The sequence below is a fragment of the Leuresthes tenuis genome, unplaced genomic scaffold (assembly GCF_036924035.1).
Source record: "Leuresthes tenuis unplaced genomic scaffold, fLeuTen1.0.hap1 SCAF_8, whole genome shotgun sequence".
In the NCBI taxonomy this organism is placed as follows: domain Eukaryota; kingdom Metazoa; phylum Chordata; class Actinopteri; order Atheriniformes; family Atherinopsidae; genus Leuresthes; species Leuresthes tenuis.
The window spans coordinates 19422690-19446803 of NW_027325362.1; the positions used below are offsets into that span (position 1 = coordinate 19422690).

The 24114-nt window shown below is 43.0% G+C and overlaps 1 protein-coding gene across 2 annotated transcripts; it reads right to left on the bottom strand.

Moving 5' to 3' along the window:
• Positions 1-20: 20 nt before the first annotated feature.
• Positions 21-24032, bottom strand: LOC140313239 (striatin-like). Of its 2 annotated transcripts, XM_072391270.1 has the most exons (17): positions 23687-24032; positions 14703-14806; positions 12651-12724; positions 11208-11286; positions 8914-9081; positions 8386-8521; positions 8123-8285; positions 7138-7248; positions 5437-5580; positions 5198-5334; positions 4425-4600; positions 3900-3947; positions 3681-3802; positions 3420-3587; positions 3182-3322; positions 1913-2101; positions 21-1620 (listed from the first exon to the last, which is right to left on the bottom strand). In XM_072391270.1, the coding sequence occupies exons 1-17, from the start codon at positions 23897-23899 to the stop codon at positions 1451-1453; spliced, it is 2343 nt and encodes a 780-aa protein (XP_072247371.1). In that variant the 5' UTR covers positions 23900-24032; the 3' UTR covers positions 21-1450. The 2 variants fall into 2 exon arrangements, with proteins under 2 accessions (XP_072247371.1, XP_072247372.1); XM_072391271.1 differs by lacking the exon at positions 7138-7248.
• Positions 24033-24114: the final 82 nt, after the last annotated feature.

Here is a 24114-nt window from a genome sequence, read left to right on the forward strand (position 1 = left end):
TGACCAACATCAGAGCCCGATTAACATTTTACAGCAGGTTTTATTTTGAACATACTTTCATATACAAACCAGTGACTGAGAAAATGGCTCATCTGAGGCTGTACTCTCCACGTACAACACCGTGATTGACTCTTTTTTTCTTTTTTCCTTCCTTTTTTTTTGGTCTTTTTCAAACCTCAGTTTACAGTAAACTGGAATCGCAGGACATTTTTCTTCCCTCAGTGTTGGATGGTTAACTCATTATTTCAAATAGTCCTAAAGTACTGCACTAATCTCCTGCTAAACACTGGACTACTGTAAATATCAGGACATGATACATCACATTGTAGTAAAGCCTGTCCCCACAGCTTGGGAATACTACATACAGTACACGCCATCAATTCATACAAGAGCAAACTGGCCAAAATCAGTTAGTTACTCCTAAAATTGACATCTAGAACCAAGTCTGAGCTGTAATCATATAACCAAGATGGTTTACTTTGGACACATATGTTTGTTATCTTACTTCTGAAGTGTACAGTTACTTGAATCTAACAAACAGGCAATATATTTAATGGTCTGTATCACTCTGCCAGCTTCGCCCTAAAATGCACAAAACTGATTCCCCAACCACACTTATCAAAAAGGACACTCAAACTCACACTGCACAGTAAATTTTAAGACTGAATATATATTTTGTTTATTATAAGCATTTGTAATTTTACATCCAATGTTAAAATCAACAACATTGTGACAACCAGCTTGAAATTCTCCACCATCCCCCTCCCTCCCTGTTCCCCAAAATAAGCTTGTTAAAATAACATTTTCAAGACCTTTTTAAAGCAAAGGCACATTTGTCAATATGGGTTTTAAAAAGGAAAATAAAGGCAGGCCAGCAAGTGGAGTCGGTCTGGGAAGCAGAGAAGAGGAAGAGAGAGGCTTCTGTGACAGCTCCAGTGAGCCTTCAATACCCCACGTTTCTGAAACACAACACAAAACCTGACTTGGAGTGAAGGGCTGGACCTGGTTTGTCTGAGAGGGAAGGTCGAGGGCCTGAGGGATCTGGGATGAGCGTGAAGCCACAGGGGCAGAGGAAGAGGGGGCTTAAAACCTCATTTCTCCACTCCACACTAACACTTGTCCTGAGCCTCCTTTCTGTGGAGGTTGAATTTAAGTCTGTCTGCAGGGGCGCTGTGGCCGGTCACACCCAGGCCTGCCTGGATGGTCGGTGGGGAACCAGAGAGCAGTTCTCCCTCTGACTGGCCTCCCTGCCAACCCTCTCTATGGAGAGTCACAGCCTGTTTGAGGCTATCGGCTACATAGTCTGCAAGTCCAACAGGAGACCAGAGGGCTGTGTGAGGTGGGACTGGACCCCTGCCTGACGGTCCTTCCCCTGCTGTGTCTCTATTGGTCCCTGATCATGGGAAACTGAGTCAGAGAGCAGGGCTGTGGGGGGACACGCAGCTCCGCGTCATACAAACACCTTTGCGAGAGCATCTGCTCCGGCGCTGGCGATGTAACATTTAGATGGATGAAATGCCACATCATGGATTGACTCCTCAAACTTCTTTCTGTGAGCTGTGAATTCCTGGATGCAGGTTTTACTCTCCAGGTTCCACAGACGGATAGAGCAGTCATGACCTGGGGAGAGGATGACAGGTACGGCATTAACTGTTTCATTTACTTTCACCTAGAAGAAACGTAACTGTGTCTATGGATGGATACTGTAACAGCATCGTTCCTGTTCCCTTAAGGCTAACTGAGACTGAACCCGTCATCTCTTTATATGCCTAGACGATAGACAGTCGTTGCAGGATTTAAATCATCATTCTAAACACTGTATTATGCTCAAGGCAAGATTGAGTGTTAAGAAACAAAACCATACGTTGAGTTAGGCAGCACAAGAAGAAGAATGTGGCTGAAAGGTACTCACTGCCTGACATGAGGTAAAGTCCATTCGGGTCCACAGCTAAACTGGTGACAGCATCCAGGTGGGCCACCATGGAGTGAATGAGCTTCCCACTGTTGTTGTCAAAGAACTTGATGTGTCGGTCCTCCTGTGCAGTGATGGTGATGGGAAGCGTGGGGTGGCTGAGGACCTTGTTGATCTGACAGGGAGTGCCTGGTTAAAGAACAGAAGAGCACATCAGACTTCACACAGCAACAGAGAGTTTGAAGCACATCTGAAGCGACAGTCATTCGGAGAGAAACTGGAAAAATCGGATTTAATGGCTTCATGAAACCTGATTAAAGTGGTATAAGATGTCACAGGATGATAATCATTTACATGTAAATATATCATGGGCACATTAGATGGTTTTAAACATTTTCTTAATCATTCGGGAGTAAACTGTTTGAGCTTCACCTTCGAATGTGAAACAGGGCTGGGAAATAAGTAAAAAAAGTATTTTTACACAAAGTAAAGATAGATTATGTGTATCTTATCTACTATAGGCAAATAACAAGATAGACATCATCGTGTACAAAATCTATCACCATTCTACACCAAAGGAGCTTCAGTTGTAAAAATTAAGAATTTATAGGTAAAAGAAAAGAATAAATATTAAACTTAAACAAAGACAAATTCAAATGAAAGACATTTCATGTCCATTTCAATTCACATTTAAAGACAACACACCATAAAGACAAAGTGATGCAGAGTTCAGAATTTACATGTTCCTTAAAGCACCATCAAATCCTACTAACTGATATTTTTTTCAAGCAATGTTGATTCACCATAAGCTTTTAATTTTTTTAAGTTTGTACGAGTCGATACGTTGAAAAAAGTATACAAACTAGTTTTCAAATGTCATATCTCATTTGCATTAAAGTCAATATATCGCCCAGCCCTACTGTGAAACCACTGCCACTACAACCATAGTACCCCGAACAGGTGTTACTGAGGAGAACTGTTTTCCACCATGTCGTGTTCTTCCTCTTGCCACCACCAGATGTAAGTAGAGAGCTTTTAATGGACAGCTACTGAATTTGTCTCCATTTCAACACAGTAATTGAATTGACCAGGTTGTGTACATAAATGCATGTTGTTATCATTACCCTGAACATCAATAAACATTTCTATGTGGTCTTAATGCTGCATCAGTTGCTTTTCGAGGGCAACCAAATACTTCATGGACAACAGTAGAACTTTCAGCCCTATCCAGCTGCTGCCAGTGACCCACACCTCCTCCTCCAAACCTACCTGGCTCCAAATTGGATTCCAGATTGAGGACCAGCTGACTGGTCTCCATGTTGAAAAGGCCAATCTGTCCATTTGTGAAGGATGTGACCAGATGAGCCGGTTCACTGCACACCAGATCTACAGAGGAGGGAATTCCCAGCTCTGGTGCAGAAACAAACACAGAAAATAATGTCTTAACTCTCTAATTCAAAAGCAAATGATAAAAGGAAAGCTTGAGACACACGAATCAGGTCAGCACTTTTGTTTTCGTTGAACACAGCCAGGGCGGGGGAGGTGGTGTTGGCATCCCACAGTCTCACAGTCCCATCTGCAGAGCAGGAGAGGAGGCGCTGGTGGGCGCTGCTGTACACCAAACCCCACACTGAGTCAGTGTGTCCACTTAGCGCTCCCCGCAGCACGGACGGGTCTGTCACAGACATCACAGGACAACCCAAGTCAGACACCACCACTTCACTTGAAGTCTTCACTCCGATTCAGTCAAAACAAAAAGAGCATCTACCGTAGGAGTCGTAGGGGTCGATGTTGGGGTTCGGGGTGTTCCAGCATTGGATGGTCCCGTCAACCCCTCCGCTGAAACACTGCTCCCCTGTACTGCTCATCACCACACTCAGCACGGCTCCCCTGTGATTTCAACAATAACGAATCATCACACGTCGGCTTTTAATCAAACAACAACGAAAATGGACGAAAAGCTTTGATTCGAGCGCAGTAGTTTTACCTGTGAGCCCTGAAAGTGTAGATGGGTTCCACATCTAAGGATGTACTCCTGCAGACAAAGCGTCAGTTAATGCAACACCAAAGCAAACAGCTGTGCCACGCTGATGTCAGTGACTTTCTTAAAAGTTATTGCAGTTGCCCCATCAGCTGAACATGCTTCACCACCTCCTTTTATTGTCTTAGTCACAGTTGACTGGACTTTGAAATCCCTCCTGTGTCTATTAATAAATGCACAGCATTCCTTCCGCTGTGTGTGGGCTGTGGAGCTGTGACATGACATAATGAGTGACATTGAGTCTTTGTCACATGGGGGCAGTTTTCTGCAGATGAATCATATGAGAATGGTGCAAGAAAAAGCCGAACTACACTCAAAAAGGGGATGTGACAAAGAAACTTGGATTTTTGTCTCTTGAATAATGCTATAGGTGCAAAGGGTAAACATTGCACCGATATTCGTGTGTTTCTAATAGAGCCAGTGTAAAAATAACAAGGTGACCGTGCTCATCTTGAGGGAAGACCTCCTTACTTTTTGGCAGGAGCGGTCTTTTGCAGGTTCCACATCTTGAGCGTGTGGTCCTCTGAGGCAGTGATGAGTACTGGCTCCACGGGGTGGAAAGTCAGAGCTCGAATCCCATCGAAATGACTCCGCAGAGTGAACTTTGGGTTCCATGTTTTTCTCATTGCATCCTTGTTGTTGCCAATCTGAGGAGAAAATCACAACTTAACATCCAATCGGCCCTGTTAACAGCTTTAGAAAATGTAATCTGCAGTCCAGAACTAAGCTGCAATTAAAGCCTTTTCACACATTGCTCGGTTATTTGGGATTTGTACAGCACGGTCGTTGCTTTGATAAGAATCTATTAGCAGATGTAACAGACAGTAAAACTTAACACAACCAGCGCAAACAAAGAGGAAACAGTTGGATGAAACAAAAAAGACTTCTGCTGACCACCTAATTATATTGTAAACTTTGATGATACATCTATAACCCACATTTTTGAGTAAAAGCCGGTATCACACTACAATCAGCCTCACTTAAAAAGCAAGCTGCAGCACAACCTCCTGTGATGCCTTTTTATAGCCATGTGACTTTGTGCTGTACTCTACGGTTGTAAAAGTCATTAAAGTTAGAAAACAGCTGGTGTAATCTGCCCTCCCTTAAAAATAGTGACTTCAGAAATTGGTCTCAGATTAGTGGAGGAAAGTGAGATGGATGCCTGTCATAAGTTTCTGCTGGTAATTAGAACAGAAATAGTTTCCTAAAGCTCTGAAAACGCATTCCGTCTTTTCCCCACTCACATCATATGCCAGACTGTCGGCCTCGTTGGCCACAGTGAGCCCGGCCAGCTCGCCAAGGCCCAGCTCGCTCTCCATGGCCTCATCTGTGCCCATAATGAACGCCTTCCCTGAGGTGGGTGGGAAAGTAAGCGCCTCAACTGGAGAGAGAACAAACACAAGTCATCACAAGTAACAGAGGATAAAAGGAATCTAATCCAAGAATTAAAACTTCACTGATGAAATGTTTTATTCTGAAGCACCTTCATCCGTTCGGTTTCCCTCTTGCTCACTGAAGCGGGCCACGTTGGGCCGGGACTGGGGGGCGGATGGAGGCTGCATGTGGGACAGGTCCTCTGCATCTCTCAGGTTAGCCAGCATGTTCTGCAGCTTGGACCGGTTCGGCCCTGTCAACACGTCATATCAACAGTTACCAAAACGGATGTACAGTGAGAGATAGAGGGGAAAAGAACAGAACAAAAACTACTCAAATTTTTGTTTAGAAAACAGCGCAGACAGGCTGAAAGAGAAAGCATAAATGAATACGGAGGGGAAACAGCACCGAAAGGGAATGAAAAGAAATCAATAAATACACATTATGAGAGAGAAAATTAAGAGAGGCCAGCGGCAGAGTCCTTGTTAAAAGAAATGGCAGGAAATATGAGGCACATTTAACTTTGAGAGTGGGCTATGTGGAGAGAGTCATCTAAGGTGGATTTTGTGAGGTCTCAGCCAAGTCTCAAATACTAACTGAACCAAACTTTAACACCAGCAAAATCATTTCAAAATGACATTTCCATAAGTCTCTGACAGAGAGTTACATAAATCCAGTATGACGCTATGGCCAGCAGCCTGTTAGCTTGGCTTAACAGACCGACTGTAAAACAGAGGGAACCTCCCGAGGGATCAATAAAGTTCCATCTATCTATCTATCCATCATCGGAAAACTTTAGAAGGTTTACTGGAGCTGGTCGAGAAACAGTTTGTCAGGTAACAATTAGTAACATAATACAAAGCCTCAGAAAGCTGCCTGTTGGCAAGAGATGAGGAAATGGCTGTGAAATGGAAGAGGCTGATTAGAAGGCTTCAGAGACACACGTGGGTGGATTTTCTTAGCTTTGGTCAGACGGGGGCAAACTGTTGCGTTTCTTTTAATTTAACTCTCTGCCAGAAACGCAAACCACTCCGATCCCTCCACAAACCCACCAAAGTGATAAAGCACAAACACAGCGTGGAAAAAAGAAGAAGAAGAAAAAAAGAGTTCTGCTAAACCACAGAGGAGGAGAAAGTAAAGAGAAAAATGTGGTGTAAGCTCAGGTCTCATAAATGTCAAATCTGAGAGCTCTGAGCTGCTGAATGAGACTGAAGTGGGCTGCCATTCAGAAAGCAGGAGTATTCAGTTGAGTCACTTCTCCGAGTCAATGAAAGAGCTCTTATTTGCCATCAATTTACACCGGGCGCTGTTTTGTTTCTGTAGCATCAACGTGGCTGACAGATGAGGATAAAGATGGTGATCATTACGCTATCATGACTGGAGAAGACACAGAAACAGATGACTGTGGAAACTATTGCTATCCCAGATGGGACACAGATGGCTTTATCATCACAGTCACATTAATCTCTGACCGTTAACAGTAAGGACAAGATGATGATGTGGACGTGGATATAAAGGAATAAAAACACTTAAGTGGGACAGGCATGCAACAAGCATCACAGTGTGGGGGGGGGGGGGGGGGGGGTGAAGACAGCTTCTGTTGGTGCAAGCACTCACTAGAAGACTGAAGAGACTTCAGAATGAAATGTAAAGAGGACAGAGAGAGGTAACAAGGAGCAGCTAGAGAAGAAGATGAGAAAACAATAAAGATGTTCTGTTTCTGATTGAAGGCTTTTTGGCTGAACTCAGGAAAGTCAGACTCTACAAAGAGAGGAGAGGGAGGGAGGCAGCAATGCCTAACAGGACTTACTCTTCACCCCCTTTTTCCCCTTGCGCTCCTTTTTGTACTGCTCCTTGAGTTTGGTTATCAGGCCCGGGTCCACGTCCCAGGCCTCAGAAATGGGACCTTGCTCGTCCTTCTCTACACAGGGGGAACAAAACCAGACCGAGAGGCTGTTGAGGAACTGCCCTGGTCGAGGTACCAGTGGCCTGGCAGAGTGGGTAAGCTGTTGACACCTCTCTCACACTCTTACTCTCCTGGAGGTTTAAAAGCGTCCAGGAGAGTAGCAGGTTTTTGGGGTTTAACATAAGCATAACTACGGTTTATCCTAAGGCCACTACTCCGACAGGAATGCTAAATAACTAGGAGCAGCACTCACAGGCCTCTCCTGAATGCCTTTAAGATTTATTTTCTACTGACATAAATGAGAGCGGCGGGAGGGAAATTAATGCCAAGTGGAGACTTCTTTGATTTTGACCACTGCCTAATTATAAAGTATTACTTATGCAATCTTTAAAATCATAGAGCTATTCTAAGCATGAGTCAAACACTCAAAACTAGGTTCAAATTCAAAGAATCCGCTTCAGCTTGGCATCAAACCCAATTTTTCTGGATTCATTCTAAAGATCGGTGAGACTAAAAATAAAAAAGAAGAAGAAAATCTAAAAAAAAAAAAATCAGGTTGATCTACGACGCACGTGTGGAAGACACATTGTGGTCACAGGCTGGCTATGGGAACACACAGTGGAAGAGATCACAAACTATGGGTTAAACACACACTCAACATCATGATTTATGACCACAGCATGATATATGAATGACAAATCTATGAGTGAAAATTAGAAAAATTTCAAGATTACTGCGTTAAGTAATAAGCATTCTTTTCTTCAGCTTATCATCACAAAAGCAACAATAAACAGTGCAGGTTCTGTATCTGTGCTGTCTGAAATGTACTTGTACGTATTCACTCCCTGCTCCGCACTTCATGTCCTGTTGGTGATAATGTGGGACTCACCCCAGTCTGTGCCGTCCCCGGTGCCTCGGAACTCTGATGAGGTGTCCATCTCTTCCAGGCTGGACAGGAAGTCAAAGTCCTTAAGAGCTTCCTCTGTGTAAGAGTCCTCACTGGTGTCCATATTAGCAGGCAATGATGACGATGCAGGCTTCTTTCTCATGATCTGCGGGGGGGAAAAAACGAGGGCAGTTATTTTTCATTGTACAGCAATGACTTGAACTTAGCTGTGTGAGTCCAGAGTCCAGGGCAGAGTGGTTTCTTACAGTCCTGGACTCCACATGAGTTCTGTCTTTCCCCTCGCTGTCCTCGTCGTCATCTTCATCGCTGAACTCAGCTGCTGCATTCTCAATGAATTTGAAGGCCTCCAGAACAGCGCTAGTGTCAGAGAGCTCAGCTTTCCTGTAGGGGAACATTGATGATGCCATCATCACACAGTTAAATCAACTACCTGCAAGAGTATTTAAAATATTCACCTCTTTACATTGTGTGTAGGCTTTTGTTTTCACCAACATATCAGCATGTTATAGCATTTATGAGCGTTATAGTGTCTCTGTTGCCCTTTAAACCAACAAGTAACATGAAATAAAAACCATGACTGACTTAGCCCCTATGCTTATCTGTTTCTTTAAAGGAGATCTTAATATCAAAAGAACAATAAAATGGAAGGTAAAAGCAAGTCTGTTTTAAAAACTGTAACCTTGAGTTTACTAGAAGAATTTTGCACAGTATGATGAAACTGAAATTAAATTGTTGCTATGGTGACATAGATAGCATAAGCGGTGCATGCTCACCCCCTGGTTCCCGTGCCCTTTGTTGTTGAGTCAGTCCCATTGACCAAAGGCTCAGTACTGCGTTCACCCGTCTTCCCACCGCCATCCCCAGCGAGTCCAAGCAGAGCTCGGACTCTTTGGGACTTTACATCTAAGATGGTGTCTGTGTAGCCCACCTCCTGCAAGTACCTGCAACAAGATAAACGGACTTTAACATGGATCATGAATAAGGCAGTCACGTGCTTGCTGCTGATTTACAGCAGGTTGTTCTGCTCACTACACTTGGTTGACTGTGCAATAAACTCCATTCCTGAATTCTCTTTAACCTCTGCACCCACATCCACAGCTTAGACCTACATCAGCCCCCCTTTGCAGACAAATCCACTTGCACTTCTGCCCAACCTCTTTCTGTTCCTTTCCTTATCACTGATAGACACAAGTGAACACCTCTCTGTCTCACTGCTAAACCCAGCTTTTCGAGTGGTGTGTAAATACTGCCTCAATCTCAAAGCATTAGAATTTAGTGGAAATATAAAACATTATTTAACGGTTTTGTCTTTGATGTAGGATTTCCGGCTAACAATTGGACACGCCCTCCAGCCTTGAAGAACTGAAGGACGCATCTCGGATACGAGTGCATCGGAAAGTGATTGGGATTTAAAGCAGACAAAAAAAAAAAGACAGAATATGAGTAACAAACAGTGTTTCGCATGTGTTGTCACGTTGCATTCGACTACAGTAAAGCAGCGGCAGAAGAGGAAACACGTAGCTCCAATGTTGTGCTAACGTTACTGAATGTCATCATCAACATCCCTTAGATGAACCTGGAAAGCATGAATTAAATCCAATGTGTGTAAAACCTGCCACATAAAAATGTATTATTATAATACAAGTAATATGAGCTGTTATTTAAGCTGTTTTCGCCTGACCACACACTGACAACACAGCCAGTACAACCACTCAGTTAGGAATTAATGAGGCAACTGAACATTGTGCTCCATCTCCAGGAGGGGGAAGACTCACCAAGTCTGTGGCAGCTTTCATAATCATCTATGAAAATATGCAGCTATAGAGAACCTCGACTCTTGAAAAGCTTTTGAAAAACTTGAAGCTGCAATGTGAGCAGACGAAGACGAGTCTGCATATAGACGTACAGCCAAATTAAAGTCCAGGTGACTTATTCAGACAGTAAGGCTAGTCCTTACGTGAGCTTTGTTGACTTAAGGGGTGCATGTAACACTCAGTATGAACAGTACTGAGGTTGGACATGATGCAGCTTTGAAATTTGAGAAATTTGTCAAACGTTTGAAGAAACTAACAAAAAGGCAATTCAGACCAATGTGACTGCCTTTAATTACTAACAAAAATGTAGCTACGTGCGGTAATCTAAAGGTGCAGGACACTGCGACTGAATCAGGTACTTTATTCATCCCAAAGGGAAATTGCAGGAATGCAGCAATTAAAATCTAGCATTTACAAAAAGATTGTGAAAAAATAAAAATAAATAAATAAACATAAGAAGAATAAATATATAGGCAGATTGTGTAATTCATCTCAAAAGGAGTTCCATCTCCTGGCATAGCCTGGTAATTATAAATGAAAATCAAGACATATACGAATTGTACTAATATTTATTGTGTAGAATTCAATATGATCATAGAGGAGTACTTGCTAATGTTGTGTCACATCCTCTGGCAGTGGTCTAGTTAACACTATCCACTCTGCTGGGGAAAGATCTATTAAATATTATACCAACCCTGACTGAGTGAAGAAGATTCAGCAATTTTAAACAGCAACTAACTGAGAGGGAGGGGTGTTTTGGCACGTTATTGATCCATCCTTTGACACACTCGTGAATAAATTGGCTGCTTCATCTGCCGGCATGTTCGGGCAGATGAGGTGTTAGGCTGCCTGATGATGTCAGGGATGGAGCCCAGTTTATTTACACAGACTGACAGGAGAGGAGGACGATATTATAACCTCACTCCTGAGCCCTTTGGGTACATAGGAGAGGGAGAGGAGATAGGAAAGAGAGATGAAAACAAAGAACCAGTGAAAGCAAGACTGCAAAAAAGGAAAAGAAAAACCAGAGCAGATAGTTACGGTGGCTGCCCATGTGAGGGTGCACTCTCCCATAGTTTTTTTAGTCCCACAGCACTGCGGGCCCTGTAGTCTATGTCAAAACCTGTCAGGCTGACAAAGTGACAATGCAGTTGCACTGTGGCATTTCAGTCCTGCTAATTCTAGTGGACTTAGTAGGTTTCTGGGTTGAAGACAGTTTTCTGACCTGGGGGACAAAAAGCATGAGCACTCACTGTCTGAGGAGCTGTCGGCCTTGTTTCCAGGACAGCTGATTGTTAAGCGATCCAGAAGTCTCGTTCTCATTGGCCTCATCTGGAGGAGAAGAGAAGAACACAAATCAGGGCTCCACAAACAGCCCACCCTCCGACATTATGTCCGCTGTGTAAACACAACCAGAGCATTCCTGTATCATAGCATCGTGGAAACTAGACACATTCTTTGTCGACTTACTGAAAGCAACTGTGAAACACAGTCAACGTGATTTTACAATAGCAGCAGAGGCCTTTAAAAGATTCAAAACCAAACTAATGAGCAACAGCCTGATGCCAGGACACATTCGATATCTAATCATGTATTCTGACACCTACAAATGGCTAATCTCTGCTCCACCTGTGTCACATTACACACTAGAAAGAGCAAAGGTGTGTCGCTGCCTGCAGCATCCAGAATGCCACATGCTCTTTTGACCGTGTCTGTCAACAAACAAACAGCCATGGCGCTCAAAGCTCACTCTGATATTTAAAAACCATCTTCTCTCCACCGCAAGCTGGCTGAGAATTTAGCGCCGAGCAGAGAAACGTGTTAATAAGATTTGGATTGGATGAAAGAGTTTATTTGACGGGGCAGAGAGATGAGGATCCCTCAAAAAGTGGGTCATGCTTAATTCAGAGGGTTGACGAGCAGGCAGGTGCACCACCATGCCAGCAACACCTCCCACCTCTTCTCTCCCTCTCCTTCATCCCCTTCACCCAACACCTCTCCCCTTCACTTCCCCTAATTCATCAACACTTCAAGGGCTTCTTGCTTTGAACAGCCCTCATGAATAATAATGAGGAGAGAGAAGAGGAAATATCGCAATCTGACTTAATGATCGAGGAGGCCAACTAAACTAGAGTAATACAACGAGAAAGAGGCGCTGTGCTGCTGCTAGAGACACATGAAGAACAACACATATATAGACTCCCTTGAATGTGAATTTATTTGGTTAAAATGGACATTGTGCGATGGCTACCAATGACAATAAACAGAGCTCTGAGCGATTCAGCTTCTTATAAAAACACTGAACAAAAACCCAGCACACTGGTTTTTCTGCGGCCGAATCAAATTATCCTTTGATCCACTGTTTCAGCTCACATTACAAAATTCAACGATAACACTTTCCACAGACAACGATCCCATTATTGCGAATAATCTACAGAGCACACTGAAAACGGCTTCCACACACAAAGCGAGGAAAGCTTTTACGATCTGTCAGGAATGTTTTTACGTTTTATCTGCAACAAGTATTGTTGTTTCGCAACTCAAGAAAAGAACTCAGGAAAGAACAAACAAGATTCAACACGAAGGCAAGCTTCATGTGCGCAACAGTCCTGTCTCTGAAGGTATGTGAGCTCAGCCTTTTCAGTGATTTAGTGCGAGACGGGTGAAGTAAGAAGCTTGAGCCTCTGTAGACTTACCAGAGTCGTAGCTCGGAGGCTTCATGTCACCTTGATTTAACTCCGTCCCATATTTTAACTTGTGGAACTTTGCTCTGAAAGCAAAATAAGAAGAGAGGAGGCAGACAGATAAACAAACAGGACTGACAAACAAAAAACACTGGAGAAGCAGCTCATTATGAAGAAACTTTATGAATAATATCACAAGATTTGAAAACAATCTCCACATCTCACAACAATGTTAGCTTGTTAAAAAATTGTGAAAATGATTTAAATTATTCCCCTGTAATACAAATGTCTGTTTCCCTCTGATGGTCACTAAAAAAAAAATAAATAAATAAATAATTAAAAAAAAGAGTCGTAAGAGTAAAAAGCCAACAAATATTTACACCTGAGAAGCAAGGAAACACATCCTTCCCCATATAATAACAATAAATGATGAATTCTCTGCTGACTGACAGATCAATCGGATGATAATCTAATCTATAGGATATAATCGGATCCTTCAGATATGAAAAAAGTAGCCTAACTCCAACTGAAACATATCATTACAGTGTCATTCTATTGGAAGGTTTTTAGAAACTCATAATAAAGCAAAGGACACGTATGAGAAATAGTAAATAAACAGCAAAGGGGAGTCTTTAACTTTAACTATCCTTCAGTAACTTCACACACGTTCACAACAGAGACAATAATAGTAGCCCGCTCTCCCCTTTGAGCTCAAACAGCCCCCACCCACCTCCTCCAATGATGCAGAAACAGCAACCCCCATCAAGATCAAATTCATTTTAAACTGGGAACATCCCAGTTTCAGAAAGCCATCTCCGATATTACTTTCAGACACCCTCGGAGACACGACCCGTTGCTAAGCAACCGAGGGAAGTGGTAGCAATTCTGGGTTAAGTGTTGCTCGTGACGAGAGGTTTTCGGAGAGCTCCCTGGTGAAAAGTAGTAAGATTACAAACAGCCCAGAGGAGGACTCCACGTAAAGCAAAGCCAGAATGTTGTCCCTCACAGAGGATAGCACATTTTAATTGAACTTTGTGCAGACTGGGGCAATGACAAAGCAAAAATCAATCTTGAGGCTTGGCTGACTCGGTTGTTTTCAGGCTTTCATTAGTCTAATCTCCCTGCTTCAAGATCTTACTAAGACACCCGAAGCCAGTTGTTTCTTTTGTTACCCACGTCAGTTTCCAATTTCTAATGCTTAACCTTGACTGGCAGCAATTACCTCAGCAATGTTTTGCACATGAGCTTAGCTCATGTTTGTCCAGTACAATCAGAGTCTTCTACTCTTAGCCACAGAGATGTTATTTACATCCTGTGTGGTTGCTGATACAGTGAGAGGCTTGCCTGGCCGCACAAAGACAGCATTACAGCAAACCGACAGGAAAGGACTGTTTCTCCAGTTCTGCGGTGAGCTGCAGCTTTCACTCCCTACGAAGGAGTGCTGAACATTAAAACAGACATGTTACAATCTCCAACATACTGCATCTCTGTTCCAAGGTGCAGTCACGTGTTACAGAGGATGGGAGATGCTCAGTGTTATCACCCCCTGTCAAAGGGACCTCTTGTAGTAAGGTGACAGGATGGTGAGAATGAGAGCATTTCTCCTGAAAGACAGTAGGGACAATGGCCATGCTTGGGTGGAGATAGGATTCCTGTCCTGTCCTTCAACTGAGAACTGTGCAGAGTTCCCAGCATCCGACAGCAAAAACAGTCTTAATGCCAACAGACGCGCTTGTCCAGAGATATCGCACCAGCTGGACTGGAGGGGATTCCTTCTGGCACTCTGCTTCAGCTGACACCAGCTGAGACATCAGACTGGTATGATATTCAAAATGATTCACATCATAAATAAAATATTGCTGCAGTCCAAGCTGTTCAAGCTCAGTGAAGGCGCAGCTGATGTTGATTTGTTGCCTAGTGAGAAACTTGCACAGTTGTGGTATCCCTTCCATATTTCTCAGAGGCAGTAACTTATTTTCGGAAACACCGTAGTTGCTGCAGACGAGCTGAAGTACTCGAGTGTTGTGGGTGGGCTGAAGCATCAGCAGGCAGTGAGCCACTCACCTCTCTTGCTTCAGTGCATACTCCAGCATTTTGATCCTCCTGACAAGGTCCTTCTTAAGGTTCTCCTGGCCTTTCCTCTCCCCCTGCAAGAAGGCAATCTGAGCCTGAAAACACAAAAATAGAACTGTCAGATCTCACGTTGAAATGGTTGCTTTTATAAATAGAGACAATCTCAGGAGTTTTGGCATCTTAGATACTAGTTAGCTCCCAACAAAGGCAGGACTACAAAGACAGCCTCCTTCAGGCAACATCTGAAAACATCTACTTCTGTGGAGACTGAAATAGTATTATGTCAAATCAATATGCGTGGCATGATGGGAAATAAAAAGACCATCTGTACTACTCTATTTTAATCTAACCTCCTCACTCCCCCACGCACCAACCGTCCCTCTCACTCTGCACACCGCTGTCTCTCTTCAGTAACATGCAGCAGCTGTTGACGCACTCCGTCTGAGTCAGCATTACATTACATTGCTGGGTGACACACACACACACACACACACACACATACACACACACAAAAACATGCATGTGCTGATACACATTATTAACGGCTTACAGGGCAGCACACCTTAAACAAGCTGAAACAGATTAATCAAATGGAGCGAAGCATACAACACACAGAATCAGACATTGTGTGACTGCAACCTATTAGGAATCAATCAACTGCAATTATTTAAGACAATGGAGCTCAGCGTTGGACAGTCGTTATGATTGTCCTCATTCACCTGTTCTGAAAACAGCTGTGGACATATCTGCCAAGTGCAATTTTATGAGAGTGGCAAAAAAAGATAAAGAGCAAGCAATTTAATCCTTAATGGCTTTTATTTGTATGAAAATCAAACATATTCTGCTAAACTATTTAATATAATAAAGGCTACAACAGAAGCTGCAAAAGTCTGGAAGAAGTGGGCGATTCCTCGTCAACGCTTCATCAAGAGCACTTTTTTTTTTTTTTGTTGCTACGAATGTCAAACAACTTTAGATCTGTTGTAAACCAGGATTAGGAACAGCACCGTGAGCCAAACCACTCGCGTATGACGACAAACACGGAATGTAAGGTTTTCCTAAAAAAAGAACACAGGTTAACCCCCTGAAAGGAATAAATACCGACTCGATCCCCGGCATTTCGCTCTAAACCCAGAGGACTCTAAACCCAGAGGAAAGTGCGAGTTTGAGTGGGCCGGATCACAGCTCCAAATGGATAACAAGAGGCAGTGCTCCTGCCTTCAACAATGAGTCGTGACAGCGCTTTAATCTGCCTTGTATTAATATAGGCATTTTCTTAGCATCGTTCTCTGCACAGGAACTCAGAACAACCCGCCAGTAATATTAGGATTTAGAGCGCTGGTTTGACACGCTAAGAGTCTGCACAGATGTCAGCAACTGATGCTTAAGAACGGTGGATCAGCAGAGCACTTCTATCACTCCTCTCAGCACATCTTTACAGTCTGCTGTTCCTTCATCCATCTTTTCCCGGCTGGATCTATACTAAAGTAGTTGGGATTTTCAAAAAGAAAAATAACTTTTAGTCTGACTCTGGCTTTCGAACATACTTAATCCAGTTTTGAGTGTTTAAAACAAATTTGATTCGATAAATAAATTTTAAAAAGTAGTTCCAGAAAATGTAAAGACAACACAGAAGAGGGCAAATAATGAGGAGACACATTCCAGCAAAGTCCAAGCATTCATTTAACCAATGAGAAGTATTTATTTGTCATTTTGGGTGGATTCACAATGAGGTTTGCAGATAGGACAGGATGGGAAAAAGCAGTGCAAGGTGACTACTTAAACTGAGTAAACCAGGTAACACTCCATTGTTCCGACTCTGGAGGGTGGGAGAGGAGGCGCGAGAAGGGGCACAAACAAAGCATTAGGAAAATACTGCCCATGGAAAATGATCAGGGCTTGGATTGGACGAGCCAGCGCGACTCTGAAAATAACTCTAAAGTCTGGCTAAAGAGGACCAGGCCAAATATCAGTGGACACAAGAGCCTCTGGGCAATTAAACTGTATCACAAGTCACCGGGCCTACTAATAACCTCATTAGGCCAAAGCTGAGCTGCTTTCTATGAAATTCCGATCGACGTCCAGCAGAGCACACGCACATTGTTTAGGTAGAACAGTGAAGTGTTCGCTCCCTAAAATTCTGCCCTGAAAGTGCTGCAGACATCTGATAACATAAAAAAAACACAAACACCAGCACGCATACTTCTGTGATGAGGCAACATCATGCAGAATGTCTGCCACCAACACAATGACCTGGCTGCACCTGAGAGTTTGTTCTTTTGGTCAAACTCAAAGCTCACTTCACTTAAGAACGCCCTGAAATGAAGGAGACATTTTCACTGTAGATGAAACTGCGCATCTGCTGTGTTTGAGATAGTGAGTGACCATTCACTTCCCCGTCCACAAGATGCGCTGGCTCAGGCACCCCTGGCGTCCTGTCGTGCCAGAGATAAAGAAGAGTGCTGCTCTGTGGATCTCTGGCTCGCCATGTCTCCTCTATCAAACATTAACCTTGGGAGGAATGCAATGAGTCAACGCTGGCCATAAAGAGACACAGGAAGCATTTAATTCCCGGCCTCACACTGACTGCATTATTGCGCTGCTGGATAAGGGCTCCTTAGTCCTGTCTGAGGGAGGGACATGTAGAATGGGGCATCCATCTCGTTTGCTGGGCTTTTCAGAGACAGGAAAAGGAGGCAGAGGAGATGAGAGGCTTAATGCAAGGGAGGAAAACAAACACCAGCCATCAACTTCTATGCTGTGATAGGAAAGACGGTCACGGTGGTTTTTGCTTTGGTTAAATCCTTATTTGGAAGGCAGGCACAAAAGCTATATATACAGCTTTATATATATATCAAAAGACTGATAAAAAATAAACATAAAACTGAGTGAACAAACAATAACTTGCACATTTATTTCAAGTGAGTAGTTTTTCTAAACTTTTATTCTAAGCTCATAAATAACTGATGACGGAATCCTGACTTAATTTACAGCCTATTTTTAATTGGAGAACGTCTCTAAGTATGGAATTTCAAAATGCCAGACATGCTGTCTTTCAGACTTGTTCTGCGTCACCGCCAGAGAGATCAACACAACACAATGTGGCCATTTAATCTGGACAGTTCCCCCTGTTCGTCTCTGCAGGAAGACTGAGCTCCCTGCATTTGTGAAAGAAATTCAGCCGATCTGCATGCAACCGCAGGGCTCACACAGAAACAAAACGGTCAAACATGCTGGCCTTTGACCGCAGACCGAGCTCCAGAAAGACAGAAGGGGTTGGCGTAAATCCCACATTTACAATGCAAACATCCTCCTTTCAAAGAACACAGGGTTTACTCTTACCGTTACCGCAAACCAATGAAAAGCATGATGGCTGACTTGATAACTATCCAAGTACATTCCACACATACCATCACACTAGAAGCAAAAGAGGAAAAGTTGCAAAACAACAGACGTCTGGCTGAAGTTTCCTTGAAGATGCACAACTGCTTCAGATCGTCATGTGAACAAATGGGCAACAATATTCAAAAGCTCTAACAAACCCTGTAATTTGATATGACAACAACTTGTCATGTTAAGACTAAATTCTTTCACTTAAATGAAGTGTTACACAAATCAATAAAAGCACAAACGTGAAAGCATTCTTAGGTGTTCTCCTTAATTACAGCTCATAAAATATGAGAGAAATACAGCTCGCACCCACAATAATACAGAAATCATAAAATCCAACATCAATTTAAGGCAGAGTCACTGACTTGCAACACTCCTCACAGCAGATCTGACAGATCTTAACTTACATCAGTGACAGCATGGATTTGAGGTAATGTTTCTCATGGAAGACGACTTTTTACCACCTCACAGAATAAAACATTGTGACGTCTACCCATTCTTGCAAGGAAGCAATTATTTCCTAAGACTGATACATAAAAAATAACGTGAGTTGGATCGTCCTTTTAACCTTCCAAAAAGGACCTTCAGTCTTTTATTGGCCGGCGTCTCTGCCGCAGTGGCGCTGGCAGTTTGGACCTTTAAACGTCACGTTTAACAAATCAACTTAAAAAACGCTGCACTCACAGTAGTGTATGTGCACTTACTTCAATCTATCTGACTGTCAGATATTGTAATAAAACTAAGTGCTTAGTTTTATCCTGCGCGTAGCGTTTCTCCTCTACAAAGGACCTCAGATCGCTCCTTGAAACGCAGAGACTGCAGCTCATGTCCATAAGTTACGGATTTCTCCGTGGGGCAGGCTTATTTTGATTTCTACTCAGCTACCTGAAATAAACAACCCCTTTCCCTTAAGTTTTAGATAGAAAGGTTTGTTTTGATCTCATCACAAGTTCCACTTGAGCGTCATTTTACACCTTACCGTCACAAAACTCATGTCAAGTTGACACAACAGTGCTAACAGTCCTAACACAGGGTGCAAGCAAAGACACAAAGTCGGCCTTCTTTAGGACAAGGATGCTCCATACCATGCTACTGCATTGAGATTACATAAGCCTGAAGGGACGCATGGTTACATGCAGCAACGTTTCTGAACATCAGCATTTTCTCAGGCCAATAGGTTGCATGGCTTTAAGGTGTGGTTCTTTCAGAACCGTGCTTAAACAAGCAGCTTCTGCGGAGTAGAAAAGCACAGAGCGAAAAAGACTTGACGCTGGTGTAAAATTACACAACAAGGATGAAGAGTGATGATACAAAGTCTGCAAATGGTCGGTCTGAGACAGTGCTGGTAAAGTGCTCCGTCTCTGAGAGAAAGAAATGAAGCAGCTGAAGCCCTTTCAAATGGCCTGTGAGCATGTGTGTGTGTGTGTGTGTGTGTGCAGCACAAGATAGAAAAGCACAGCCAGTGAAGTCTCAATTTTCAACGCCGCTCTGGTATTTAAGGCATGGGAGAAGTACCTTTCCATGTCACTACTACAAACAAAATACACACACGCTTCTGTAGAGGAGCAGAAACTCTGAGTTAAGCTGTACCCCTGCGTGTGTAAAATGTTCACTGTGAAATTCTGCTTTCCGGACAACATTTAATGAGTTATCAGTTTACACGGCGAGGTAAATGAAACCAAAACAATGCTGCATTAACAGAGAGCCAAGCTGAAAAAATGTAGTTCAATTATGTCGCTACATAAAAGCCAAATAAAAGTATGAGAAGAAATCTAAAGACTGGGAAACAGAGTTCCACCAAAAAGTTGGAAAACAACAAAGCGGATGAAATCACGCCAAAACGACGGCAATTTGATCTAGTGTGAGCAATAATTTACAACTCTGGTTGACTGGCCACTTCAGATTTACTGTAAAACTGGAGGAGGGTGGCGACTTTGTGACAGAACCAGGCAGCTGTCCCGCACACCCACGTAGCCAGATGAAGGCTGTAAGTGTGAATGGAGGAAGGAGAGAGGAATTAACAAGCTGACTGCGAGGCTGCTCGACAGCATCGAGAAAGGCTCTGGTGCGAGTCCAACGGGGACAGTAGAGCAAAGCTCAGAGGACGAGGCTTTAGTTAATAAACACGGGTCCCTTAAGGCTCTCTCTCACAAAAAAACCCCACAAAACTGTTTTAACATGCTTTCCATCATGTGGGAATATTTGAGATGAGGTTTCTGAGAATAAGGAAACTGAGAACGCAGTCCTCACACTACAATATTTTTGGTAAAGAAGCATGTGCTTTTTTTTTTATACTTTCCCTCTGCGAGGCGCACGCTAAGACGGCAAAAATAACTGCGGCATGGGGGTGGACGTGGTATCAACTGAGGAATGACGGTGACTCCCATTTCTAAATTTCTCAATGCCATGGTATGTGAATGTGCGTATTTGCGAATAGTTCAGTCCTACTGCCACACCGTTGAGCTAAATATGTTTCAGGCTTTGCTTTAGTAAACAAAAGATCTCAGAAATAAGTAATCTTACGAAGGTAGGATAATTCACAGCGTGCTGCAGTCCCCACGGCAAAGAAGAGTCAAACAACACAGCAGACACAGCCATTGCTCTCTTTTTACTTTAGAAATGCACTGAGATAAGCAGCCCCATGTGTCAGTCTTCACCCACATAAAGCCACCTTACACCCCAAGTCACCTTCAACCTTCTCTCGGTGTCAGATTATCGGTCCTGACAGATACCTCTGGCAAGGAGATACCCCTATGGAGCAGGGATTTCCCCATAACTGGAGAGCTGATGAAGCACAGTGGAGCACTGGCTTGACAAGCAAGTTATCTGATACAACCTCAGTCATCGGGCCTGGAAAAGATCTGCACTAATCAGTACAGCAGGGCAATGTCAATTTCATCTCTATGGCACTATGAGTCAGATTTCTCAGATAAGATGCTTTATTGCATGCCAAATGTTTGCAAAGTCCAAACAATCAGCACACATGCCGTCCAGATTTACAGCAAACATGGTTACCGTGTGCGCTCATACAATTAGTCAAATTATTGTTCAGGCGTCTATCTGGAAGGAAATCTACAACCATTTTAACAATCAAAGGAAAGCCGAGGTAGTTGGCAGATTAATCAAATGATAAAGAAGCAGAATATTTATCAGCTATTCATGACACTTGATTACCATCTCTACAATCTAATTATCTTGACAATCAGGAACTTATTCATTTTTTCTTTTTTTTTTGTTTTTAAATCAGATGAAACTGGACATTTAAAACTTTTTCACCATCTTTGTTTACGGATTAGAAGAAGAAGAAAAAAATCTTTCTCTGCTGCTCCGTGGCTTTTATTCCCTAGATAACATAGTGTAGACAAACAAGAGCTGGAACCTTCAACTGGAATCTGCACATCACTTTGATCGAGTCCATCAACCGATGATCAATGACCACTCGACTGGAATCTGATAGTGAACGACAGCAGCCTATGTATTACCCAGAAATGAGCGCAGCAACAGCATAAGCTGGCCATGTACAGTTTCTGTGCGGCTCCAGTAAAGAGGAGTGGCCTTGAGCATGAGCTAACAGGCTGGCTGGACAACATTCCTGCAAGTACTGGAAGTTGCCTTCCTCCCAGACACAGACACAACTTCGCCTGTCTCCATTTAGACGACGACTGTAACCAGCAATAAGATAAAGAAAGAAAGAACTCCTAAGGATGGAGGATTTGTTTTTATAACACACAAGCACACAAAAAAACAGCATATATGGACATGATGCATAAAACTGTGAGTGGGTTCTTGCAAAGAATGAACTAAAATAAAAAAAACAGCATACTGTTGGTGTTGAATAACATCTGCCATTGCAGCATCGTGTCTGCTGGAGCCTTTTGTTATTTATCAAAGTCAATTTCAGGTCCTCCAAATGGCTAGACATCTTTTCTTCCTCACTGTGGTCCTTTCACTAAAATTTAATCCACCAATATCCTCTGTGTAATACTAATGTATATGAAGGCATATCTCAAGGACAGCACAAGGTTATAGTTCCTGGGTAAGCTTTACAGTATTTGATATAGCCTTCATGCCCTGGTTTTGTGGCTCCTGGCCCTCTAAATGTCTGTGTAGATACATCCTCTGCTAGAGTGATCAGAGAGCAATCGTGAGTAAGCCGGAAGTAGACAGTCGATTGATAAGCAACACATAAATCGGCCTCAGGTTTAAGGTTTAGAGCAACAAAAACAAGAACTCAAACTGAGCGCACACCAATTTGCCGCCACAAACAAACCACCCAATAGGCCATGCAGCAGCCTCCCAGTGCTTTTCCGCAGCTGCTGCAGCTTCTTCGCTGATAAGCGCGTTTCATGACACCAGACAGGAAGCAGTGTACACCCGTCAGACTGAAAGTGCTGCATGAGGCTGAGTCAAAACCCTACTGCACTGATCAGGCATACGTCACCAATGTACAAACCATGCCGTGTCTCCCTCTGCTCCCTTTGTTATCTGAGGTCATGTACCCATACAGTTGCCTATAATCAAAAGTGATTTCCCTCCCATCTGTGATCGTGCAACTACAATCCCACTATTGAGTCAAAATTATGAGGGGAAAAAAAAAAAAAAAAAAAAAAATGATGTTGCCCTATATAAGTAGAATCAATGTAAACTGACCACTTATCTCATTATTTCAAACATAAAAGAAAACAATAATCTGAAAAACCAAAACAAACCAACGAAATAAAAACTATCAACAATGCGGGTTCACTTTAGAATTAGTTTTGAAACCACATATAAGGATTCAGACAGAACATTGTAAGAAATTAAGTTTTAAGCAAACTAAACATTAAATATCCCAACTTGGGTTTCCTCCAGGAACATTCAGGTTCATGACAGGAAATTCAATTTGTTTCTGTCTTTATGTAAAAAGCAGACTACCTAAACTGGTTGGGTACTAGGTAAGGGTTAGACATACTCTCAAAAAAGTCGTTTAGTACAAAGATCAACCAAGGGCCTCCTACTAAAGACGCAATATTTTCAATTCTGTCCTCAGGGGTGGCAGTGACATGGCAGCTAGCTTGATAAACAATACTGATTCCATACTCTTACATATGTGTTGTCTGTCACTACTGACAACTCCCAAAAGATCAAACACGTTGAAAAAAATTATTTTAAGGTTTAAGATAAAATGCAATACAAACAGGGGTGGTGGGCAGTACAATTAGCATTAAGAAGCAAACGTTCTGTTGCTACACAACGTTGTGTGCTACACAGTAACTACAATACTAGCACATGTAATAGTTACATGTTTTCGTTTAAATTAAGACCAATTCAAAGATAAGTACGTGTAAAGCTTGTAACCCAAACCCTAACGGTAGGAAGCAAGTTTAGTGGGTTCACTAAGAGGAAAGAGGTCGCAAAAAGTCGTCGTGCAGCTGGGACAGAGGGGCGCTGCAGCTCATTTAGCTACCAGGCTAAAGCTAACAATCTAGCCTGGTGACCAGAACAATCGAACACAGAAACTCAGCGCGACTTACTACAAAGGAGCGGCGTAATGCTCCAATAGTGATATTAGTAGGAGACGTGTACATAAAATGCGGTCATTTCACCTGCAATTCGGCTCGCTCCACCTCCCATTGTGCTCTTTCTACTTCGAAACGGGCCCATTCGTGCTGCAGGAAGTGCAAGATCCCCGGGATACTGTATTGCGCCCTAGCCGCCTCCCCGGCGTCGCCATCGGGCAGCGGTCCTTTTCCACCTCCGGGTAAAACAGAGTTGTTATTGTTGTTGAAGAACACGCCGGGCCCTGCCTGTTCGTCCATGGCCGGGCTCGGTAGAAATGTCGATCCGTTGTATCTTTGACTCAATGTGCTAGATACCAACGGAAGGGCAAAAAAAAATCTATCGACGGCGCTCCGTCTCCTCGGCTTGGGGGAATGAACTCACTTTCTGACAGCTAGCTGTCACCGAATGACGTCAGTAACAAAGCCGCGCCCACAACATGTTGTCTGGGGACGCTCGATTCACCTACTGGATT

Excerpts from the sequence above, each read along its gene's own strand:
- LOC140313239 (XM_072391270.1), bottom strand. The coding sequence starts at position 23,899 with ATGGACGAACAGGCAGGGCCCGGCGTGTTCTTCAACAACAATAACAAC. Across the intron at positions 7,249-8,122 it reads CGGGGACGGCACAGACTGGG|AGAAGGACGAGCAAGGTCCC; the intron begins GTGAGTCCCACA and ends CCCCCTGTGTAG. Across the intron at positions 3,803-3,899 it reads TACACTTTCAGGGCTCACAG|GGGAGCCGTGCTGAGTGTGG; the intron begins GTAAAACTACTG and ends TTGAAATCACAG.